Below are 27,424 nucleotides of genomic sequence, written 5' to 3' on the forward strand. Positions count from 1 at the left end.
TGGCTAGTCTAAATTGAGATGTACTGTAAGTATAAAATTCACATGGGTTTCAAAGGAAAAAAAAAGAAAAGATTTTTTGTTTCGACAGTCACACAAATTGAAACTACCACTCTATTTACTGCAGGAACAATCTTCCCGTTGAAACATTCTCCTGGTTTTCCTGCTACCTCTGAAGATTTCTTCTGAATTTTATCTCTATCACCTATTATGGTTCTTAAAACACATTTTCTAAATAAGTAAACTAAATAAGAAACATAAATGTTTTTTATTACATTTTCAACCTACCAATTTTAAATATGAAGACAAATTTACAAGTTAATTATGCTAATCATAAAACCTCAGTGCTAAAAGAAAAACCTGCCCAGAAATAAAGTCACAGAAAAAGCACACGCCTATAGTACTTTCTGTATTAATATGGTGATACATGATTTACTATGTTGGTTACAATAATAACTGTAGCTTCATGTTATAGAATGCGTAGTATTTTTTCTAGCATGCCAAAAAAAAGCAAAACTCAAATAGAAAAACAAAAACAAATCCATACCTTTAACGAATAAACCAACTCTCCTACAACTGAAAGGCACTTTTTTGAAGGGAGGGGAGCTTTCTTAAGACCTTAATAAGTCACCTTCATTGCACTATTAGGAAGTACTTGATGAAACAACTTGAGTGCTTAACCTTCTGATGGAGATCAGAACAAGCAGACCTACTTCTACCTGGGAAGTGTTACAAAGGATCCTTGAAGCGAAAAATTAGGTCTCTTAAATTTATAAATAGTTTTCATTATTGCAAATGAAACACACTTCTAATAAATGCAAATAGGAACTTTACATTTTCATTTAACATATTTAAATTAATTTTCTTTACCACAGTACTCAAATTTGAAAATTTAATCGAATTTGAGACAATATCACAAAAGGTTTGGATTATTTCTAGATATGAAAATAGTAAAAATTCAGGACATAAATATAATTGAAGGAAAACTGTAATATTTTTAAATGCTGGCTCTAAACATCTAGAACACAGGAAAGAAGTCATATGCAAAATAATGAGAAAGTTTTAACACTACAAATTTAGTAGTTATTTTTAAAATATCTAGCAAAGATCATGTCCCATTTGGGGATTATTTATTATACTTATAACTATGGCTTGACTTTTTTACCCATAATCCATGAATCCTTCACATTTTTTTTTTAAAACTCTCAAATTACATATTCTTACAACATTATGTTTTTTATTTAAAAGTGGGTTACAACATTTTCCCTTTTAACCATGTTGAGGTATGTATTTCAGTGTTGTTAATTATCTTCACAATGCTGTTTTAACTTTTGATATCATGGAAAGTATGTGCAGGTTGACATTACTTATGATTCAAATATGTTAGTCGTCATTAAAATGACTTTATTGCAGTATAAGCTTTGCATGTAATAACTATTTTGCCTGGTGGTTTTAGGTTGAATTCATTGAAAAACATTATCACATGTGCAGCAAAAGCTAATTTCCAAAGCTATTCATTGTTCAGTAATAGTGGTTGAGTGCATTTTGTCTCATACAGAAAAGTTTCAGCTTGTCATTGAGCTAATAAAATTGTAATTAAACTTTACCACTGCTAAAAAAAAAAAAAAAAAAAAAGTGGGTTATAGATTATCTTTTCTAATAAAGTACTTACATCTGAGCTTTATTATTTCTGACTAGATACATCGTTGAGAATCTTAAGACATTTTGTATTCTGATGCCAAAATTATGGCTTATTTTCATAACAGCATTTTAAGTAAATTTATACCAATCATGTTACAGAATGACCAAAATTCCACTGCTGATAATATTTTTCCAAAAAGTTTGATTGAAACTTTTCAAGTAAATGTTTATGGAGATATTTGTTTATATTTATGAATAAATAAATGATTGGTTCAGGTTATAAATGATGGCTACAACGTTATTAAACAGAGTAAATTATAATTTCTCTTAATTCCTCTGAGGGGAAAAAAAAATAAAGAGCACATTTTCTTTTTTAGGCTTTGACTAAGTACTGAAAGCTCCAGTGTACCTAGGTTTTCACTAACTTCACAGGCAAAGGAAATATTTTAAACATAAATGTAACTTCTGGGTAATTTGGAAGATTATAACAATAAACTAGCCAAAAGTTCTCAGCTTACTACAAAACAGTCATACATTATTTATATATTTACATATATAATCAAGTCATAAATAGTGAAAGAGAAAATCTGAGTCCCACCTCTTCACATCAACCTCATACTAAATGAAACCTGAGAAGAAAAAATAGCAAGAAGTCTATCTAAATGATATTTCTACGTGGTTATAATTTTAATTTTAAAAATATGATATACATATTCTTTCCCTATTTTGGTACCTTTTTTGGGAAAAATGTCATTAAAATTTTATGTTAGTAAGTACGCTGAAAATTAGCAATCATTTTTATTTTTGAAGAAAATTTCCAAAACAAAATTTCCCAGATAAAAACGACTCACACATCTAAATTATAATATAAATTGTCTGTACACAATAAAAAAAAAAAACAGTACAAAAATATGTGTAAAAAGCACAAATTCATTCACTCTCAGCTTATAATGATCTACTGATTTAACTGATTTAAGCCTTAAAAGCTATGACTGATGTTCAGGCTTCCTTTTATGCAGAGAGGGAAAAATATTTTACATACACCTTCTACAATGTATGCTGAAAATTATTTACGGGAAAATGTATAATGCATGTATATCTTGGTTTAGAACATGAGAACTTGGCCAAAATAACACCAGGATTCTAATCTCTTACCTTAGCAGTGGTTTTCTTTATAGGTGCATGTTGGAATATCTTCATCTTGAGACGGACAGATGATTTCATTCACAGCAGGGACCTTTGCCAACTTGCCCATATAATTCTTTTGATAAGCTGCTAGGAGATCAGGGTGACCTAGCCTTGCCCTGTAGCTTCCCTCTTAGACGGATAGTCTAGGTCTAGGAGCTGACTGAGAGTAGAAAAAACAACATTCCCCTTCAATACACTGTGGAAGTGGGGGCTGACAATTTGCACACCTAGTTTATCACGTGCCACAGGACGACACTGTCACTGAAATTTTAGACAATTATTCCAATGGAATAAAGGAATTTCAAGGACATGGGAAAGAATCCTACCTTGTTCTCATACCTTATCCAAAACAAACTACCAAATGAATCATAGAAACTTCTTAGAACATTTTGTCAAAATACACGTTGAATTTTAAGGCCTATAACTACTTTGTTAAAACAAAACAAAACTTCAGAACTTTCCATTGGGAAGAAAATCTAGGGAAATGTTAATCTCTTCATCTCCCAATGTACTTATACCATTCAACGACTCTTAAAACCAGTAATTAAGCTATTGAATTAAAACAATTAGAAAAACAAGACTTTACCTTTTCAAGTATTTTCCCTTCCAACTGCATCAAACTCATCTCAGAATTTAAGCATTATTCAAAGCAAAGTGTTAGGAGTAAATACAGTGATTTTTCATTGAATGAAGTTTTAGAAGAAATCCTTAAGTTCAAAAACAATCTCTAAACACTTTTAAAGGAAATGTGACAAGTCAATCATATAAAAGTGAGCCTTCATGTCTTTCAATGATAATGTCTTCTCCTAAAGATATGTTTGAAGTCTGCAAACTTTTCTGCATGCCCTTTCTGATATGCCAAATTATAAAACTGATTTCTCTGTCCTAACATTTGAATGTTTGCAATGATCTAAAAATGCATTTACAACCCATAAAAATTGTTATAAAACTATCTTCTGAACATTATCAGTATGTCATGTTTAAATATCGGAGAAATCTTTTGAAATAATGCTGAATATATATTGAATTAAATATAACAAAACTACTTCAGGTACGCCATTATTCTCTTAAAGGTGAAGCAGTGCTGCTCCAGTGATATAATTGACAAAACACAGAGGCATTTAATTTTTTTCAATGCAAATACAGTCATTTGTAAAATGAACCTACAGTAGTCTTTTAAATTAGGAAACTAGTCATTGCCACAGATCGATTAAATCTTCTAAAATACAAAAGACCATTCTAATTCTGAAATTAAAAGTTACTATACATCAACCAAATTTGAGGAATGTGTTGCCTCTCCCATCCACTCCTGCTCCGAACAATAATTCATGCCGTAGGGAGACCTCACTAATGAACTAGTCAACGGGGTAGGCGCACTCTTCAATAAAAAGACTATAGTGCATTTAATCACTACCACTTTGAAAGCACTGCTTAATTCCAATCTAAAGAAAATAAATTATGAAAATAAAATTTTGCTTTGATTTTCAAATCTGGAACTAAGTTGCTAGGCTGAAATTCATTGATAGTAGTTTACTTAAATAGGAAGAAATACAAGAATAAATCAATGTTTGCATCATAACAGCCAAATCAGACATCAGTAAAAAGACTACCTGGTTCAGTTTATGTCCTTTCTCTCCCTAACCCTTAGAGTTTTCCCATCTGGGAGATGTGGACACCAGTATCACCTCTAAGACTGTGGATAAAGCCCTTTAGAACAGTATAATGTACTAAATAAATAGGCAATAGATATTAAGTGCTATTATTTTATCATCTCATTACTGTTTTCATTACTCATATCATGACTCACTTGTCTGACAAACTTTATAACAATTATATAGAAACAACAGTCCTCCATTCATGAGGAATAGAAATTCCCAATAAATTGGACAACACAGCATTCATTACGCTACTGATAGACTCCTGATATTAGAGTATTTCCAAATTGAGCTCTAGTGTTTTTGGGCGGTGGGTAGAATAGGAGGAAATTACACTCTCCAAAGCCTGAATTCTAGAAGCTAAATCCATGTACCCATATTATTATTATTATTATTATTATTATGCATGTATCCATATTAAATAAATACATAAATGAAGCTATAATAAATGCTATACTAAATGACCAGCTCATTTTCAGGGTATTTACACAGTAAAACTTTTACAATTCAGGCTCCTTTAACCAATGCACTCTTCCATGTAACTACAGCAAGAGAGTTAATTTTGCTTAGTGAACATGCACAAACACTGATTCATATAATCTGATGGTTCTCAACTTCCTCCTTCCTTCCTAGAAGACTAGACACATAAGGGCCTCTAAAACCTAGGCAAATCCAAGGCCCAAGGACTTGTCTAGTTCGGAGTGGGCTAAAATAAAGATGTTTTAGAGAGACTGTGTGAAGACTATAGAACAGGGGTCAGCAAACTATGGCCCATGGGCCAAATCTACCTGCCATCTGTTTCTGTAAATAAAGTTTACTGGAATACCCATTCATTTATGAATTATCTATGGATGCTTTACACTACAATGGCAGAGCTCAATAGTTGCAACAGAGACCATTTAGTTCAGGGAGCCTAAAATATTTACTTCTTGACCCTTTAGAAGTTTGCCAATGTTTTAGAGGATCCTTAAAATCAGACAGTTTTATATGGGAATTTCAGAACATTTGGGCATACCATAGGTATCAAAAGAATAAACCATACATGAGAACTTCCTCTTCCTTCCCATCTCTAAGTACTGTCAATTCAGAGTAGCCTCTCCAAATTATTCCATTGCTGGTATAGGACTAAGAAATAGAAAGTTTAAACATATATACATTATTAATAAGCAAACTTTTTTCTAAAGAATGCTACTTTCAAGACTCAGCAACCAAGCTTTAAAACACACATAACAAACATTTGTATTATTTTTTAAAGGGTATCTTACATCATGTATTCTGATACTGATTAGTTGACAGATTTGTACCCTGTCTACTAAACTTGGGAGTTCACTATGATCTCCAATAGATGTATTTAAGGTAACTTTAAAGACAGTTCAAATAATGAATTACATGACAATAGTTTGGAAAATGGGCCTGATTTTTAAAAATATCCAAACCAATAGGATCAATAAGATAAATAAGATTTGAAGAGGATTTATTAGATCCTATCTCTATTCTTAGCTCTATAATAGATGTTTGATCTATTTCTTCTCCATGTTGCACATAATCAAGGATAATCGGATGCTAAGGTATACATAAATAGCAATTAATTTTCCTGAGTTAACATATTTTGTTCATTAAAATATGTATTTTGATGATCCACACACAATTAAATTAAATATAATGAAATTACTTGGAAATGGTATTTTAAAAATCATTTTGCCGTCTATGTTTAAAAAATTTTCTTTCAAATTGCTTAAAAAATTGACAAGTATTATAGAAATAATACCTATAATCATCAAGAAAACACTGCAAAGAATTCATGAAAACACAAGTTGGGTGAGAAAAAAAAGTACTGTATCTTTGTAATTTTGTCACAAAACTAAATGATTTAAAAGGCCAAAAAAAAAAAATAAAAAAGAGCCTGTTGCATGAACTTTGATTGCTAAACTTCCAGCCACTCTCTACACAAAATGAAACATTTTCCCAGTACCTACTATTCTTTTATGATCTGAAATATATAACAGTAATATGTGAGAACACTACTTGAAAACTAGAATAGGTAACATAAGTTTTGAGAACAAATTTTTTCAGGTTAGTTTATTAATATAAGATCTGCTTCAAAAGTAAGATGTGTAACACTTTGGAAACAAGTATATGATAAAGTTTAGCTGATTATTATAAAGTAATTAAAATAAGACCATTAAAAATTATAAGGAAACATTTAGATGAGTTACAGTACTGTATTTTATGATTCATGATTTCATGAATAATGAACCTGCATAACACAGTAACAGCAAAATAAAACTCAAGAATACAAGCCAAGGAAATCTGATCATTTTACATGAAAACAAATTTAGAAAATTTTAAGAAATTGATACAATAAAATATATATAGTCTTTAAACACCTGTTTTATGTATTATTTAATATTTATATTGTATCAATAGAGAAATGCATTAAATAATGGCATATTTTACTGTTTCCCAAGACTATGCCCACTTGTAAGCAATAAACCTGAGCTCCACAGACACTTCTATAGAGACACTTCAGGGATTTAATTTGGGCTATCCAAATTAATGACACAAAACTGTACTATTTGTGTTTTTAAAGAGTTATAGCATCAAATATTATTTTATAATATCTATTATAAAATAAATCTTACAACAGATAATTTCCTTTATCCAATTACTTTTACATTTTCTAATTCAAACATATAGAAAAACCCTTACATGTACCTTAAATTTCAACATCAAAACAAATAAACAATAGGAATTCAATAAATCCAACAAAATTCTATAGTTCTAATAAACTATATAAAAATATCCATGTACATATATTAAGCACTTACCATATTACTAGTCTCAGGACAGAGAGAAACGATAAAGATACCAAAGAATGTTAAAATTGAATCCCAATTTCTTATAAAATAACCTGGGCTAAAAGCTATTTTATCTCTGTCAGACATGCTATTCTTGGAAATAGAATATGAACCAACACGGTAAGCACTTGAAAAATGATTCAAAATGTGGATTAAATGCTAATTTTTTCTAAAGATAAGAATAGATAAGATAATGGATGACATTCAGCAAATCCATGCAGAATATTCATGTGGCATGCTCGAATACATTGAGTTAATTATAGAAAAAATAAAGCACGAACATTTCCCAATTCATCTAAGTCTGCCTGACTGGGGTCTGTAATAAACCAATTACAATTACGTCTACGTGGACACAAGAACCTGGCTCCCACCACTGCACTGAGGATTCTGCTGCCTTCTTTCTTCCCTGCAGTACATTGGTATTCTGTCCTTCAACCAATCAAGTGTCATTCTGCCAGAGGATAGATACAAACTGGTAATGGCGAAGGGAAACAGAAAAGGGGAAAGGAAAGCGGGGGAAGGAAGATAGACCAGTGCAGAGGCAGACAGGAACAGGGTTTTCTTGGCTTCTCTCCCTTGGTATTGTCCCCCAAGCCTAACCTCTCTAGAGGAAAATCTGCTCTGGTCCTGACTCCTCCAAGGGTCTTAACTTGAGGGTGTGTTCATGGCCAAGGGCTGCAGGTAAGGGAGGGCCTGCTCCCAGCAAGCCAAGTCGGAACTGTGAATGTGCTTTTGTTATATAAAGTGACTTAAGTTCTAAGCTTGTGATTCCTAACCTTTTTAAGGCTTTTTTTCCTTTGCAAATTATGGTGAGTTATGCAGAAAAATGAGAAATGTAAACACCCTCCAAATTTTGCAGAGTTCATGGATTTCAGCCTAATAGTCCTTAACCCCATAGTATTACCAAATCTGAATTTTAGTAACATTACTAAAGGACCAAACCTTGCACAGTCTTTTTTTGTAATGGAACATATATTCTGAGTCCAAAACAACGGTTTCATAAACAAATTTCTCGAACACAATCCTATCCCAAGATATATCAACGTATTTGTATAATAATTTTCCCTGCAAATATTAGAAAGTAATTTAATGATTTTTAAAAAGTCCTTTTTGAGCTAATAGGTATTACTCCTATGTAACAAGTAAAGATGGCAGAACTATTAATTACTACACCAGAAGTATAAAATCAGAAAGTGTTCTAATCACAAGCCATCTTTACCAGTTCTATCTCTCCAGAAAAGATACTTAACGATTTCTAATGACGGAAACCTTACTCTAGTAGTATTAGTAGTAACAAAAAATAAAGGCTATTTCATTTATTTATAACTTATTATAGACTTATACAGAACAAAAATAATAGCATAAACTAATTTTCCTAACTCAATTTTTTCTCTCCTTTCTGATGCATTCAACTGAGCATTTGACGATCTAAGAATAAACTAGTAGTGTTGAGAAACAGAGATGTTACGTTTATCTATTTATCAAGTATATTATCAAATCAAAACTACAGATATGAATACTTACTTATCAAAGCTATCACTATTTTTGATGAAGCTCTCCAGTTTTTCCTTGGCATATTCCACCACATCTGAATGAAGCTCAATCCCATGATTTATTCCAAAAGGACCTGCAATTGTAGCAGCAGCATTTTAATAAAAGTATTAATACTTTGCAGAACTCTTTCAATTTCTGCTCACTTATCTACCACAGGAGCATTTAAAGAGGGCTTAAAATACATCTACTAATCACAAATTAAAAAGTTGAACAGAACTTTCAATATTTACACTTTGCTTTAAAAAGAGAAATAGAAAAGCTCCATTGAGTTTTCTATCAAAAAGCACTATTATGCCTAGGGCTGACCCCCACAGGTCTCTCAAGGGAGTGGCTTGTCTGGCAGGACACTGCTGCCAAAGGAACAATATTTCTATAGGGACTTTTTAGTTCTTTGTCATTATATTTTCATTTCATTAGCTAAAATTTTGATAATTTTAAATGCATGAAACCACAGATCTATATAAATATATATATATTTCTCACCCTTCTTATCAATAAATGCTAAATGCCTTGAGTTAAGACCATATTCTGTCTTTTGGAAGCTCCAACAGTGTCTGGGAGAATGCTGCAATCAAGTGCTCACTGTAGAGCTGATTTTACTCTCGTAATATTTTTCAGAATATTTCAAACTTCTCACTTGGTATTTCTTCTTGCACATGGCCAAAGATGGACTGACCTCCCAGGAACAGGGTAGAATAGGGGAGAGATTTCTCAGCCCCAGGAGATGATTTTGGGGTGACTCCTTTCCCCACCCTGGTGCCAGCTCACTAACAATACCACTGACAGGACTTACACAGTCACTAAGGCTAGTGTACACAACTGCCTGTCCCATGATCCGCATGAAAGAAATACACACAAGCCCATCTAGTCACAATAGTTCCTTCTAAACTTCAGAAATTGGGCCAACCAGGTTTTCCTCACTCAACATTTTTGTTGTAATTTTGAGATTAATCTCCTAAAAAAGAAATGTGTCAATGTGTGTGTGTATAATTTATTTTCCATATCTTTAGAAACTACTTAACTGGATGTGCCCCCTAGTAAATGGCATTAAAAATGTAATATATGTTGCAGGTGTTTCTACCTACCTCTAAGTAATCCGAAATTAAAAATTACATATTCATAAGTTATGGTTTTATTTTCAGAGGGCTCATGAAAAAAAAAATGTTTTGTGATCTAGAAAATACCCGAATTATAAAAATTAAACCAAAATGATCAATTCAAGTCAGTATCAAATAAAGATAAGGCTTTAAGCTGTCACACTCCTGCCATATTCCACTTTATTATTCTTTAAAAAAACTGATTCTGTTTTTTAAAATGTATTCAGATAGGAAGAGTGAACAAACGATAGTGGCAAAAAAATTAAACTTAGAGAAGTATGCACAATGACATAAACTTTTAATTAAGTATTAAATATGCATAATTTGAGAACCTGAATTTCTGTAAGGGTCAATACGTAGAATATTAGGAAAACCTGAATAAAGTTTTCCTCATTTAATTCAAACTAAACTACAATTGCACACTATGTACACCATAAGGAAAATATTCTATGAAAAGAGTCTAATTTCCCTTTTACTCATTTCAAGTATTCCACTGAATGTAAAACATAAGTGATTTTTATATTTACATTATCCATTCAAATCTAGTAATAGTAATTAACCATGTCAATTACATTTCTTGGCATTTAATTACACATTGTTAATGTGTAATTAACAAAAATATAACGGGGGCTACAAAGATAAAAGAACAAAAAAGGTCAATATTGCTAGCATTCAAGTGTCCTGTAAGATCAAATGCATAGGCACTAAAGTACAGTAAGTATATAAAATCAAATACATAAGCACTAAAGTATAAAAGTAAAGAACTGGAAATTAAGTCTTCTAATAAATATTCTGAATGGCCTAATTAATGGATAGAGTCTGTACTTCAGAGTTCTGGGTCAGAAGGGACTAGATAGGATGTGCGTCACTTAAAGATACTGCTGGTCTCTTTCCCCTTTTTCTTGCTTTCTGCTTATTGTCTAAAAGCAAAGTGAGAACTTTCAAAATTAACATCAGAAGTTTAGGAAAATGTCATAAGAAGTTTTTACATAATAAGAGGTTTAATGCAGGATGACTGATAATAAAATATAAAAAGACAAGTTAATATATAAGGATTAGTCAGACAAGCCATTTCATCTATACAAATGTAGGATGATACTATGCACTAACATCAAGGACAAGACAATCTGTGTTTTTTTAAATGGATGGAATTGCTTAATTTTAAATTAAACACAGAGACATCTTTATATTGCTACTTGCTAATCTGTATATATCCTTATGTTACTACTTAGTAATATGTACATAATAATAAACATAAAAATATTAAAAAGGAAAATGCATTAAAAAAGGTTTAACTTAAATAGCAATGTCACCAATATCTGATTTATTTAAAACGTGATACTCAAATAGAACACATCTAATGTATGATAAAAATGTAATGCAATGCTAAACCTTACAACTCATCTTTGACATCCGTATTAAAAAGAACAAAAGGAAAATAAAGCGCAGAAAACTGAAAAAGCACAAACAGCTATTTCTGAGGAAGAGGACTGATAGGTCTGGGGTGGGAAAAACATTTACACCATTATATCCTTTTGTCCACAGTGTGTTTTATCCACATGCATGTGTAACTTTTTCGATCAAAAAATAATTGGCCCAAGAGGTCACTCAGGTGGGCACTCTTATGCACAATATAGATAACCGTTTTTAAGTTCTAATGAATTGGAATAGCTAGCAGTAAACACCTGAAACTATCAAACTATAACCCAGAACCCTTGAATCTTGAAGACGATTGTATAAAAAAGTAGCTTACGAGGGGTGACAATGTGATTGGGAAAGCCAAGTGGCTCACACTCCCCTTTGTCCAGTGTATGGATGGATGAATAGAAAAACGGGGGCAAAAAAAATGCACCCAGTGTTCTTTTTTACTTTAATTTTCTTTTTCACTTTAATTTTTATTCTTATTACTTTTGTGTGTGTGGTAATGAAAATGTTCAAAAATTAATTTTGGTGATGGATGCACAACTATATGGTGGTACTGGGAACAACAGACTGTACACTTTGTATGACTGCATGACATGTGAAGATATCTCAATAAAACTGAATTAAAAAAAAACAATTGGCTAAGTGGGACACAAAATGAAATGAAATAAAGTTTCACTGGCTAAGAGATTTCAAATGGAGTCGAGAGGTCCCTCTGGTGGGCATTCTTATGAGCTATATAGGTAACTCTTTTTAGGTTTTAATTCATTGGAATAGCTAGAAATAAATACCTGAAACTATCAAAATCCAACCCAGCAGCCTTGACTCTTGAAGATGATTGTACAACAATGTAACTCAACAAGGGGTGACAGTGTGATTGTGAAAACCTTGTGGATCGCACTCCCTTTAACCAGTGTATGGATGGATGGATGAGTAGAAATATGGGGACAAAAACTAAATGAAAAATAGGGTGGAATGGGGGGGATGATTTGGGTGTTCTTTTTTAATTTTATTTTTTTTCTTATTTTCACTTTTTCTGGTACGAAGAAAATGTTCAAAAAAATAGGTGGGGTGATGAATGCACAACTATATAATGGTACTGTGAACAGTTGATTGTACACCATGGGTGACAGTATGGTATGTGCATGTATCTCAATAAAATGAATTTAATTATAAAAAATAATTGGCTAGTGAAGGAAATGAAAAATAAACCAAAAGTATAAGACTTTTAAGTAAATAAACAAGTAATGTAAAATAATCCTAGTAGAAAGGTATACATCATCAATGGAAAAAAACCTACAGTATCCCAAAAAACGTGTTAGGCCAGATGAAGCATAAATTTGACTGTGTATTCAATGAATTCCAATGTATTTGATTTTGTATTTGTTGATGTGAAGGAAAATTTTTTTCTATAAATTAATCTGAACTTAATTTTTTGTAATAAATTTTGTTTTAAAAAGAAAATATTATCTGTTGACCGCTATCATTAGTAGTCAAATACTAAAGAGGAAACGGAAACATGTTCAGAGGTTAAAGTTTATTAAAACAAATATATAACTATTAGAAAAAAACTAAGTATACTATTTAATATTAGAAATTATTTTTAAGGTTGGCAAAAGTTCATTTATTTAGAGCAATAGCAAATATAATGAAATCCCAAAAAAATAAAATCTAGAAGCTGTTTTTCTTTCAGAATAATTGTATCTAATTTTGCTCATTTCTCATCTACCAGTTAGTCAGTAAACAGAGCTTATACATAAAGGTCACGAATTATTAGGTGTAGGTATCAAGTAAATATGAAGTACCACTATTTGTTATTTCCATTCATGTTGACGCACGTGACACCTGACATGAGCCTCTGTCTGCTTTGAAGCACCCTGAGAAGGCTGTCCGAGATGGTGGTATGGTGAGACAGGTGGAATCTGCCTGAAGCAGACCAGGGAACCCTGTCAGCTTCTCATGATAGCTTCTCAGGTCTCCGTGCTTCCAGTACTTTGTGTAAAGCTAATTTATAGAAAACAGCCACGGCAAAAAGAGCTGCATAATAATTAACTGGAAGATACGTAACCATCAACAACTAACAAGATGTATGATGGTGTAGTGAGGAAAAGAGTAGATTTAAGGCCAGATGTCTTGATTCCCAATCCTTGTTCCACCTTTTACCATTGTATAATCTAAGACTTATCACTTACCATTTGATGACAATTTCCTACTTTATAAAACGAAAAAGGTATCTACCCTACCTACCTCCCTGGGTCACTGGAAAAATCATATAAATTATATAAAAGTGCTTCACACACTATAAAAGATGGCTACAAATGGTTGTTATAAATTATTATCTGACCTTTCCCCATATATATAATTGGTTAAATTGCAGAACCAAGACCCCATATGATTGGTTCTCAACTCTGACGGCATATTAGAATAATACGGCTATTTTTAAATTAAATTAAAGTATTTACTTGAGTTTAATTTTAAAAGTATATTAAACTACAAAGTAGATTACATGTAATTTGATTTAAATTGAAGATGCCTGGGCCCCACACCAGACAGGTGAGCTGGACTCTCTTGAGGTGTGTAACCCAAGCTCTTTAGGTAACCTAAATAGGTAGCCAGAGGTTGAGCACCACTAACCAAATCCTAATTATTACAAAACTCAATCTAAATAAATTTTAAAATCTGCTTTGGAATAGCTAAATCTCTTCTTTCCTAGATAAACTAATATCAAAAGTTAACCATAAATAACAGCATTTTGGACAAAATATTTACCACAAGGGGGCGTAGGTGAATCAATTATTTGATTTCTATGAAACTAGTCAATGAGAAGTGAAATATATACACAAAAAAGATTTCAATAAATTACAATGATATGTTATTAATTTTAATTGTATAAACTAAGGTATCTTTGAGAAGATATGTTTAACTAGATCCCAAAGTGTTGGTTTAAACAGTTACAGAGAACACAGGACCCATGGCCTTAAGTAAACCACATATCTAAAATGTCTAAATATCAAAAAAAGATGTCACAATCTGCTAATTCATATATTTCCACTCAATTAGCTGATAATACTCAAATCCAACATATCCAGAGCAACTTTCATCTAAATCTCACATGTATACTGTGGAACATTAAAATAGAGATTAAGTTTCTCCTGAAGCAAATTCAATAAACTGAGGAAAAAATGTGTTCACCTATAATATAATAAACAATAATTTAAACAACTAATTTAAACAACTTCAGATCTTGATGCAAATTCTTTTTAATGAAACCAATTACCCTAAGCGCTATTTTTATCAGCTCTTTTATTCCACTGTTTATTTACTGGTAAAAAAGCTGAATATACTCTGGGCCCAACATGGTAATCGATTCACATAAATACTCAATGAATATTTACTGAACTAAATGAAGAACACCAAATAACATGACAATACTTCTCTTGTTTGTTTAGAAATGATATGCACAATTTCAAGAGAAGAAGATATAGTTTATGCATTGTTGTATCCTCAGCGGCTAGCACAGTGTCTGATATAAAAAAATACTTCTTTAATGAATGATAAAGTACATAAATGTAGTTACGGTCCCAAATTTAAAAAATTCACAACTAAAATTGAGGCAGGTGATATATAAAAAACACAAAAATTCATATATTTTAATGTCTTGGATCTTAAAGTATATCGGCAAAAAATAGTAAGTATATATCAAATCTACTTTATCTTATATTAAAGGAACTGAGTTATTCCTCAGAAATAAATTTTACAGACAAGTACATTCCTTTCAAAATAAATGTATTACTAATTTTAGCTGTTTCACGGAAATCTTCTAAAATGCAATACATCTCTTCCTTGTGTTCCTAAAGAAATTCTTCTGATTTCAAATCCACATATTTTCTATAAACATCATGTATGTATTATGCAATAATGGAGGTGTCCTCAGGTTCTATAAATTTAGTATCGAAGTTAGGAAGAAACTGAGTAAGATGGAGGAGAAGGAGAAGGAGAGAAGGGAAATCTTTCCAAGTGTGGCTTTTTATACTTCTGGATTTTTAACCCCGTGACTATAATACCTATCCCACAAAACATAATTACAGAAACAGAAGAGAGACTGATATTCAGGTTTCTGGCTTGATAAATTCAATAGAAAAAAGTATCTTTCATCAAGATAGGAACACAGGAAGAAGAAAAGGATTTATTGTTTTGTATTGTGTGGGAGAGGGAAGAAAAGTTGTAACTTAAGTTGAGGACAGGTAAAGTTTCTGGAATCTCTGATACAGTGAAGCAGAGATATGCAGTAGTACCACATATTTAAATACTCGGCTGGTACAAGCAGCCAAAGATCAGGAGTGTCTGGAGCTTAGCAGACAGACCTTGGCTGGCAATAGAAATCTGTAAATCATCTGCATATGGATATTACTTCAAGACAGAGGAAAGGTTCCCCTTTACTACAAAGATGCTTCAAGAAAAAAAACAAAGATGACATTTATAAGGGCAACACACATTGATTTGAAATCCAGAGGAAGAATCTTTGAAGGCGGCTGCAGTGGAGGAGGGTGACCCTGGGAGCCTGCCCAGAAAGAATGTGAAAACAGGTTCCAGAAGGTACCAAAACTCCAGCACACCCAGCAGCTCTGCTGACAAAAATCAACCTCTTGGTCCAATTTCAAATGCTCAGTTCAACATCCAACCCAGCCTAGGGAAGAATGTATAATGAAAGAAAAGGAGTTCTTCCTTGGGTGCCAGCTCCTACACTGGGAAATAAAGATGTCACAAATTATTTTACAAATAAGGAAACAAACTCAAAAAGGTTTAATAATTTTCTTAAGGTAATACATTTGTTAAGGTGAAAGATCATGCTTGGGGAGAGGCTAATCCCAAAGATGCTCGAAGAACTACCTAAGACACTTTACGTACCAATTAAGGGAATTTCCTCATAACTTCTATGAATAGTATGAAGAACTGTAAACAGCAGAAATTTTTATAACTTTGTAAAACTTCTAAAACTTGTATTGCTTTCTAATATATTTTTATTACTTACTGTTTGTTTCTCCATGATAATCAGCAGTAGTATCCATAAACATAAAATCACCTGGGTATTGATTTTCAGAGGTACAAATGAAGGAGATGGTTGAGAGTAATGATTCCTATTTCAGAACCAGAAAAAGTGAGAGGAGGGGGGAAAAAAACCCTATGAAAGAGAACAGTGTTGACAACTCAATACAGGGTACACGGTCAGAAAAAAAAGATGAAGAGAAAGAAGCTTAACTGGGACCAAGAAGTAACAGTTCAAACATCAAAAAGCCTTTATTTCATAAAACGTAATTAGCTTAAAGGAAAGGCTCTTTTCAGATTTATTCACAGAGCCCAAAATAAAGCACATACCAAGAAAAAACTTTGGAATTCCTAGAAAGAAAGGAGGGGAAAAAAAAACAAAACAAAACAAACAAACTCCTTAGAAAAAGTGCATGAGAATAGAGAGAAAACTGAGGTTTCATTTTTTGCAGAAAATACAATCTACCTTAGAGAGAAAGTTGAGTGCCCCAGAATGTGTTTTATCTTACCAAGAACTGGGGGTGGGAAGTAGGGGCGAGGGGTGGGGGGTTACCTACATTCTCGATATCCCTTGATCATTTTGCCTGAAGTGAGCTAATAAGGAATCTTCCAAAAGTGATGCTTAAAAAAGCATGAAACAATATTTGAAAATCATATTCCTGGTAAAGGACATGAACTCAAAATATACAAACACAACTCAAAACTAACCCTAACATCCCAATTAAAAAACAGACAAAAGATTTTAATAGACACTTCACCAAAGAAGACATAGGAATGGCTAACAAACATATGAAGAGATGTTCAACATCATTAATCAGAGCAAATGAAAATCACAAGATACCCTTCATGCCCACTAAGATGGCTATTTACACACACACACAGACATACACACCAAAGAACAAGAGCTGGTGAGGATGTGGAGAAACTGGAATCTCATACACTGCTGGTGGGAATGTAAAATGGTGCAGCCACTCTGGAAAAGGCTTACTAATTTCTGAAAAAGTTAAACATCAATTTACCACATGATTCAGCAATTCCACTCCTAGGGATACACCCAAGTGAAATGAAAAATATGTCCAGACAAAGACTTATTCATGGCAGCATTATTCAAAAGAGCCTAACAGTGGAAAACAATCCAAATGGCCATCAACTGCTGGTGAATGAGTAAACAAAAATGTGGTATATGCATGCAATGGATTATTATTCAGCAATATAAAGGAACAAAGTACTAATACACACTACAATACAGAGCAATTTCAGAAACATGGTAAGTGAAAGACAAACACAGAAGATTACATACAGTATGACTCCCTGTATATGAAGTGTCCAGAAAAGGCAAATCTATGGAAATAGTAGAATGATGACTGCCTAAACTAGGATAGGAAGGGGAAGGGGATGGAATTGGGCATGGAGGATCTTTTAAGGGTGAAGGAAGTGTTTTCAAATTGGACTGTCATGTTTGCACAACTCTGTAAATGTCCTAATCACTGAATCATACCTTAAAATGAGTGAATTTTCTGGTATGTAAAGAGCTTGAGTATCTGAAGTCAAAGGCAATATGGGTCAGTTGAATAAGGACCATTTAATGCAGACAAAGAGTGTAAAGGCCAAAAATAACGGCAAGATACTGCTCAATTAATCAAACCTTCTGAGCAATACAGCAGCTGTAGGTTTTTATCTACGTGGGCAGTAAATTTCCTATTAAGCATACAGCTTGTCAATTGTTACACCTTTAGGAACTAATGCTTTAGGAGCAAGGGAATGGCATCCACAGTGCTGGAATGATTCTGAAAATATTCCCACAGAGACTTATCTGTTAACTTGGGAACTAGACTACTGTCTAGGTAAGTCACTAAATTGGATGAACCTAAATACTATAGGTACAAAAATGGGAGTGAATCCCTAAGCAAAAAAGATCAGAATAGAGAAGAACCATCCCTACCTGAATCAGAGATTTTTTGAATAATCTGTCTCCCTGGTTCTGATTTTTTACTAAACTCTATGAAGTAAGAGCAAAGTACAGGAATTGGGATCCTCTTTTCTTGCACTCTATTTTTGAGTAAAATCAAGTACTAGACTCTTTGTGAAAATTCTTCATCCTGGGAAGATATCTAAGGAGAAGCAAACAGAACAAGAATTTATCTTCAGTTTGAAACTCAAGAAGCTGTCCCAGTGAGGCACATAAGAAGTTGGAATGATCCATTCCCAGGTATGGGGTAAAAAGAAATTTCATTTATGAATAACTCTTTTAGTGTACTTTAATAACAAGAAATTTCTGGAGTTAAGATAAACCTAACTTCCCCTGACTGCCTAGAAACTGAAGAACAAAACCTCTCTGATTGTAGCCCGAACCCTACAGGTGTTTCTGAATTGGAAGTCAGAATTCCCCAAGAACATCTTCCTGATGCCCTGCTCTCCCAGCCGTTAACACTGACTCCTCCAGATTATACTAATGAACATGTCTCCCAGAAGTGTTCACTGAGCTGGGGGTGAGAAATGACTGAGAGGCATGGTATTAGAGCTTCTTAATAAGGAGAGAACTTCTGTTATTGGGATCACTGTAAGACACTGGAGCCAAATCTGATTCACTGTTCTCAGATAATTGTAATGGGCACGTAAGCATCCTTTCTCTGATCCAGTTCTAAGTGATTTTATGGATGCATCCTCCCCCTCCTTGACTTAAAACACATACAAACACAAACCAAAACTGGGGAATGGGGATGGAGATTAAGCTTCCTCAGAAGCTTTGTAGTTTCAAGATTTATTGAGCTATAGTTCCAGTCATGTTTTTATATTCTCTTCTTTCTGCTTTTCCTTCTTTAAAATGCTATCTTTCTCACTAAATAAGTATTTCCAATCAAAAGAAGGGGAGCTGTATCTTGGTCCTGACTGCAGGATCAGACAGATAAATCCTGGAACAGGAGCCAATAACCATGCTCACTGTGTTAACTAAAGATCCATGATTCCCTGGAGCCTTGTACAGGAGGAAAATTTCTAGTGCATTGTGGATCATTTCCACAGGGTCTGTTTCCCCACACTGCCCTCTGAAATTGACTAAAGACATTCAACATACAATAAAGTTTGAGATCTGCCTACAAGTGCATCTGGCCACAAGAATCTAATCTCTCAGTGACTAGGAGTAGGAACAGAATCTAAGACGGTGATCTCATTGCTAGCAAGGTTGCTAATTACGAGTACCCCCCATTAGAAACACAGGCCTTTGGCTAGCTTGACCCCACTAGGCAACAGCTGGTTGGCAGGTGCTGGAGAAGTAGAAGACAGGATGAAATAGGTGCTCTGAAGCTGGCTAGACAAGGTATGGTGGGGGCCTGGACTCCAGCATAAAGCTGCCAGAGCTGGTATGAAAGAAGGCACTGGTTCAAAGAAGGCAACTCCTATTTTCAAAATAAGTGTCCCTCAACCCTCACTTACTTACTTGACTTGAAGACTGTCTTAAACCCTTGAGATTCCTTTTTCAGAGATTGGTGACAGGAGTGACAGATGTCTGCGTGTTTCAACCTGCTGAAAAATTCCTGCCTCAGAATGAAGAGGAGCACCAAACTTAAATGTAAGCATCTAAATTCCTCTTAATAGGTAAAAACTAACTGCCACCATTTTTGAGCAGTTACTAGGTATCAGGAACTGACCCAGTCATGGAATGAAAGTAGCCTTATTTTTCTTACTTATAAATCTAAGAAATAGATTGCAACGAGCTAGCTAGTATGTGGGAAACGGGAACTTCAGGCCTGAAAATGCCCTAATAAGCCACGTATCATGACCACATAATTAAACGTCCAAACGGGAATATTTTCAGGAATTAAAAGGGAACATAATCCATACTGATGCTACGATAAAACAGATAAAACAGCAGCCCTGTCCCAGCAAACAGGGACATAGAGTCATCCTCCTAGCAGATACGTCATTTTTCTCATGTAAAATTCTCTAATGATTCCCCATCACTTTAGGAATGAATTCTAAAATCTCATCCCTGTAATTAAAGCATATATGTCAACAATAGCACATACCACAGTGGATGAGGGCTTTATTTTTCTTATGATGCCCTCCTATCCCCACTCTAACCAGTCTGTGAACTCAACAAGTCTACATTGTGGGCTTTAATGCTCTACCTTAATGCTTGACTCAGTCAGTATGATGGACAGATTCACTAATAGGTTTAGTAAAATCCATAGATGTTCAACCTCTACCCAAAATCATAATGTCTTGCAGCGATTTTCTTCCATGCTTTTTCCATTCATACTTCATATTACCCAGCTTTTGCTTACAATCTATGTGATTTGGGGCAAGCTATTTAACCTCAGGCATCAGTTTCCTCACCTATATAAAGGGAATAATAATAGTACATCCTCCACAGAATTATACACAAAATTAACTGCGTTACTACATGTAATGTGCTTAAACACTGCCTAGCCCTTGTACGTATGCACCCAGGCAGCTCCAGGAGGGCAGTGATCCTTGTCTCTTTGTTCACTACCGTACACCCAGCACATGAAATAATGCCTGACAGAGGTACTGAATATATACTTAATGAACATATCCTTCTCTCTGCTAACTATTTTCCTCCAATCCCTTGCTTTGCCCGATCAGTGTCATACCCCCATATCCCACATACTCCTGTGCTTCCAACAATCACCAAAAAAGAAAGCACAATTCCCTTCTGTGCCGGTTTGGATATATTATGTCCCCCAGAAAAGCCATATTCTTTACTGCAATCTTGTGGGGGCAGACTGATTAGACTGTTGATTAGGGTGGAAATGTTTGATTAAATTATTCCCATGGAGATGTGGACACCGCCCATTCAGGGTGGGTCTTAATAAAATCACTGGAGTCCTATAAGAGAGCTCACAGACAGAAGGAGCTCAGAGCAGCCGAGAGAGACATTTGGAGAGAAGCTAAGAGATGACACTGACACTGACACTGGGAGATGGCTGGAGACATTTGGAGATGCTAGCCCAGAGAAACTAAGAGAGTTGCTCCAGAGAAAATAAGAGAGGACCAGGATCCCCCAAATGGTTAGATGCACGGGAGCTGAGAGAGAAGCTGAAACATAACCCAGGAGCAAGGGAACAGCAGATGCCAGTCACAGTCCTTCCCAGCAGGCAAAGGTGTTCCAGATGCTGTTGGCCTACCTTCAGTGAAGGTATCTTCTTGTTGATGCCTTAGTTAGGATGCTATAATGGCCTTGAAACTTTAAATTTGTAACCAAAGTAAATCCCCTTTATGAATGCTAATTAATTTCTGGTATTTCACGTAACAGCAGCTTTAGCAAACCGCAACACCTTCCTACAGCCATACCTCATTTAACTGAGCTTCCCTTTATTTGCTTTGTAGATATTGTGATTTTTTTATAATGATCTGTGATAAGTGATTTTTGATGTTACTACTGCACAATTGTTTTGGGGCTCCATGAACTGTACCCACTGAAAACAGCAAACTTAATCAATAAATGTGTGTGTTCTGGCGGCTCCACCGACCGGACGTTTTCCCATCTACCCCTCTCCTTAGGGCCTCTTTATTCCCTGAGACACAAGAATATTGAAATTAGGCCAATTAATAACCTTAAAATGGCCTCTAAGGGTTCAAGAGAAATGAAGAGTCATACATCTCTCACCTCAAATCAAAAGCTAGAAATGATTAAACTTAGTGAAGAAGGCACATCAAAAGCCAAGACAGGCTGAAAGCTAGGTCTCTTGTACCAAACTGTTAACCAAGTTGTGAATGCAGGGAAAAGTTCTGGAAGGAAATTAAAAGTACTACCCTAGTGAACACACAAATGATAAAAAACTGAACCAGCCTTATTTCTAACATGGAGAAAGTTTTATTGGCTGGACAGAAGATCAAACCATCTACAACATTCCCTTAAGCCAAAGCCTAAACCAGAGAAAGACCCTAACTCTCTCAAATTCTACGAAAGCTGAGAGGGGTATAGAAGCTGCAGAAGAAAAGTCTGAAGCTAGCAGTTGGTTCATGAGATTTAAGGAAAGAATCCATCACTATCACAAAAGTGTAAGGTCAAGCAGCAAGTACTGATACAGAAACTCCAGCAAGTTATCCAGAAGATCTAGCTAAGATAACTGATGAAGGTGGCTACAATACACAACAGATTTTCAATATCAATGAAACAGCCTTATGTTAGAGGAAGATGATACCTAGGACTTTTAGAGAAGTCAACACTTGGCTTCAAAGCTTCAAAGAAGAGACCTACTCTCGTTAGGGGCTAATGCTGCTGGTGACTTTATATTGAAGCCAATGTCATTTACCATTCCGGAAGTCTTAGAGCCCTTAAGAATTTTCCTAAATCTGCTCTACCTGCTCTATAAATGGAACAACAAAGCCTGGATGATAGCACATATGTCAACAAACATGGTTTACCGAACATTTTAAGCCCACTGTCGAGAACTACTGCTCAGAAAAAAAAATATTCCTTTCAAAATAATACCACTCACTGACAATGCACCTGGTCTCCCAAGGGCTGTAATGGAGATGTACAATGAGATGAATGTTGTTTTCATGCCTGCTAACACAACAACATTCTGCAGCCCAAGGATCAAGGAGTCATTTTGACTTTCAAGTCTTATTATTTAAGAAATATGTTTCAAAAGGCTACAGCTGCCATAGATATTGATTCCTCTGATGGATCTGGGCAAGGTCAACTGAAAACCTTCTGGAAAGAATTCACCATTCTAGATGCCATTAAGAACATTTATGATTCATGGGAGGAGGTCAAAACAGCAACATCTGGAAGAAGTTGATTCCAACCCTCATGGACGACTTTGAGGAGTTTAAGACTTATGTGGTGGAAATGGCAAAAGAACTAGAACCAGAAGTGGAGCCTGAAAATGTGACTGAATTGCTGCAATCTCATGATAAAACTTGAATGGATGAGGAGTTGCTACTTATGGATGAGCAAAGAAAGTGGTTCTTGGGTTGGAATCTAATCTGGTGAAGATGCTGGGAACACTGCTGAAACAACAAAAAAGGGATTCAAAATAGTCCATAAAGTCAGTTGATAAAGCAGAGGTAGAGTTTGAGAGGATTGACTCCAATTTGGAAAGAAGTTCTACTGTGAGTAAAATGCTATCTAACAGCATCACATACTACAAGGATACCTTTCATGAAAGGAACAGTCGATCAATGCTGTAAACTTCATTGCTATCTTATTTTAAGAAATGGCCACAGCCACTCCAACCTTCAGCAACCACCACCCTTATCAGCCAGCAGCCAACAACAGCCAGGCAAGATCCTCTACCAGCAAAAAGATTACTTCTCACTGAAGGATCAGATGTAGGTTAGCATTTATTACCAATATTTTTTAATTAAGGTATACACATTGTTTTTTAGGCATAATGCTACTGCATACTTAACAGACTACAGTATAGTAGAAACATATCTTTTATACGTACTGGGAAATAAAAAAATTTGTGTGACTCGCTTTATTTCAATAGTCGCTTTATTGCAATGGTCTGGAATTGAACCCACAGCACCTCAAGGCATGCCTGTACTTAAAAAGAGACGCTGATAAATACCAAACTTTCTATCCCAGCAGCAAGAACACTTTACCTGAAATAGATTATGTAATACTTCTGAGTTGCCTGCCTACCAGCTGTTTAGACAATGCTTGAGTGTTGAAGAACAGTTTCGAGAGCTATTGTAAGCCTGAGTTTGCATGCAGGAGATAACTATACCTATCAGGGTCAGGGCTGAGAATAAGAAAAGATTACTGCCTTACATTTCCCAAATTTAAGTAAGGAAGATTACTACTCTGAGTATAAACCTTGAAACATGCATTGTACACAAAGTTACAAACCCTGTAAATCATATACAGTCAAACAAGCTCAGCTTTTTTAAACAGAATTTTACAAAAATAGAATTACCTAAAATTAAGCCCACCATTGTACTTAAATATCCGGTTCCACTTCCCAGGTTAAGAAAAGACAATCCTGGTTGAAGTTTCAATGCTTCCATAACTTCAGAATAAATGCAAGGTGCTGACAAATGTATGTTTCCATGCTTCCAGGCTAAGTCTTTGTAAGCATTGTCTCTGTATCCTTCCAAATAGTAATCTCCACGATCAATAGCTCTGAAGGCTTGTTCCACTCTTTCAGTGCGGATATACTGAGCTTCTTTTAAGTTATCAATTAAGTCATCATTATCTTCCCCAGCACTCACAGCTCCTCCCATGATAGCATTCAAATCAAATCATAAATTTAAAAAATAATAATAAAGTTAGCAGAAATGGCTTCCAACATTGGTTTTGTTTTCCTTTTAATATTGCACTTGATTTCCAAAAATAAATTAATCCTGGAAGGGAAGAATAAAAACAAACATTTAAACTTATGCTCAAAAGAAAAATAATTCCAGTTTAGTAAATACATAATAGTCATTATAATTAACTACCATTTCTCAAGGACATATTTTGTGCTAGGCATTGTGCTAGCTTCATAAATATATTATTTTATTTAATTCTCATAAGAAAAAACTCCGTAAAGTAGCATAAGTATTATCTTATCTTTACAGACGGGAAAACTGGGACAAAGAAGTCAAGTCATTTGTACTTCGATGTCCAAGATGATAGCCACTAGCCAAACACGGCAACATAAACTTAAATTAAATAATATTAAAATTCTGTTACAAAAAGACACTGCCATGATTTAATCCTAGGACTTCTGACTGCAGACCCCATCCTCTTAATCACTAAGTCACAGGTCTTTCTTCATAGTGTGCTAATACTATAGTTTCATATGTACAAGTTATTTGACTGAATTAAAATTCCTAATTTAAAAATCCAGTAACAATTCCAAAATGCACTACATAAATTCCAAATGTTAACATGAAGAATAGCATATTACCCAAACACTGAATACAAAACATAAAAACAAAAGGACTCACTTGTTGGGGGGGGACTGGGGGGAGGGTGGGAATATACACACATACACACCCACACACCTACTATTGTTTTGGTTGGAAAAACCTTGTCATGACAAATAACGGGACCACAAATTTTACTAAGCACTGAAATATATATTATGTATATACACACACATACAATGTACTACTTTAATAAGGCAAACCCAGCATCTTTGAATGGAATTCCCATATACAATACTGAACACAAAATTTAAGTTTTATTCAACTAGAGCTAATAAACAAACTCATAAATTCATGTATTATTTTTTAACTAATAAATCAGGAGGGAAGGAAAGTGAGGAATTAAATACTCATGGCCTAAATCACGAGTAATGGCAGGTACCCTGGCAAGGCCATACTTCACCCTTAGCTTCCTCAAGGTCCTTAGACCCCTGGCACCCGGCCGTCTTGGCACTGTTGGAGCTGCTCCCTCACCAGGGCTTGTCACTGTCTTTGTCCTCTTCGTCCTTTCCCACAGTCTCCTTAGGAACTTTCTGAGTAGAAGATATACTGTGAACTCATATCACAATCATATTTACCTTACTGAAATTCACATATACAAACTTGATGGGCTCCATCCCCACCCCATCCCCAAAAAGAGGCACAAGTTTTAAAGTACAAGGACTTACAGCACCAACTCTTGTCTGTTTCCTTGCATGTAGTGTGATGGGAGATGTCAATCTGCTCCTTCAACAGGCCTTAGTTTTGGCCCTCTTCTATAGCCCAGGCATGTGGACTCACTGAGTAATATTCTAGCATTTAAAGACTGTGCATGGCCTATAAGCACAAGTCAAATTTATCATTCTGGACTCAACGAAGAGTGAATTTGTTCCAAAATTGGAAGAAAGAATGACTCTACTAATTGGGAAACAGACTCAGTCAGATTCCAGTGTAGCTCCTTCCTAAGGATTTTACCAGAGTAATTCTAATTACACAGACATTTAATATAAGACTCCACTGTAAATGCTACCATGTACTAGTCTGAAAAAATATTTCTTTCATGTTGGTTCCACAGCTTACGAAGGACCTGAACCTTCTCAGGTTCTGTTGAACTGTAGCCTAGAAAAACATAATACTAAAACTAACAAATAAATGTGATTTTACCACGTAGAAACACACATTCTTGGTGAGAAAGAGGCAAGAAACATCAAGTAAATGAAATCTATTGCCATTTGCGGTACTCTGTACACGTAACACACTTAGTACACTATACTAAGTGTTTATCTGTACATTATCTCATTAAAAAATTAAAAATTACAGTAAGCCTATGAAGAAAGCTAGCATGCCAAATTTCAAGTGAGAAAACATCTCAGGGTTAAAGTGTTGGAATGCATGTGACTGTTGCTACAGGAGCCCAGAGGAACCTAAATAGAGGTTAGATCCAGGAAAGCTTCCCTAAAGCAAAACCTGTGGTACACTTACAGGAGTGAGGAACTGTAGATTGAGAAGACAGTTGATGTCAAAGCAAGAGAGAGCATGATGCTTTTGAAAAGTTACATGCAGTCTGGGCACATTTCAGCTATAAACAACCTTTTTCATATAGGCCAGTGATTGACTTTAGATATATAAATATAGCCTGGGCCCTTCTGAGACTCTGATCAAATTTATGGACCCTCTCCATATTAAAAAAAAGAAACAAATCATAAGTCTTGTATATAATTTGAGAAGGCTCCTGAGTCCCTGGAGACCCATGATTCTACTCTAATTTAAGAGCATCTACTTCAGGCAACAGAGAGCCAATCAGAGATTTTAACAGAGGAGGGACAATTATGTGTCCATTATAAAAGGTGTTATGTCTGTGTACAGGAAGACTATTTCGGAGCTACTGCAACAGACCCCAAGACCAGGTAATCAGGAAGATGGAAAAAAAACATCATTCCATCAAAAACTGGCTGCACAGGAAGGGGAAACCAGATCCCCTATATTCCTTCCTATATAATCTAGTAGGAAAGACATCTGGACAGAAAACAGGAAGGAGGCAGTTAAGAAAGGTTTCTTAGAATAGGAGCTACAGTACATGTTTTTTTGACACCAATTTGTC

At 34.7% G+C, this 27,424-nt stretch overlaps 1 protein-coding gene across 5 annotated transcripts in view; it reads right to left on the bottom strand.

The window, feature by feature from the left end:
- The window catches only part of PCMTD1 (protein-L-isoaspartate (D-aspartate) O-methyltransferase domain containing 1), a 95,123-nt gene that overhangs the window by 27,912 nt on the left and 39,787 nt on the right, over positions 1–27,424 (bottom strand). For 2 of the 5 annotated variants that reach the window (XM_037802669.1, XM_037802670.1), the window contains exons 2-3: positions 24,351–24,777; positions 8,864–8,966 (exon numbers count right to left, since the gene is read on the bottom strand). In XM_037802669.1, coding sequence (XP_037658597.1) covers positions 8,864–8,966; positions 24,351–24,657 — 410 coding nt within the window. In that variant the 5' untranslated portion in view covers positions 24,658–24,777. Of the gene's footprint in view, positions 1–2,793; positions 2,987–5,523; positions 5,605–8,863; positions 8,967–18,400; positions 18,417–24,350; positions 24,778–27,424 lie in introns of those variants that run through there. The other 3 variants (XM_037802671.1, XM_037802672.1, XM_037802673.1) reach the window with 3 other exon arrangements.

Source organism: Choloepus didactylus, chromosome 14 (assembly GCF_015220235.1).
Source record: "Choloepus didactylus isolate mChoDid1 chromosome 14, mChoDid1.pri, whole genome shotgun sequence".
Lineage (NCBI taxonomy): Eukaryota > Metazoa > Chordata > Mammalia > Pilosa > Megalonychidae > Choloepus > Choloepus didactylus.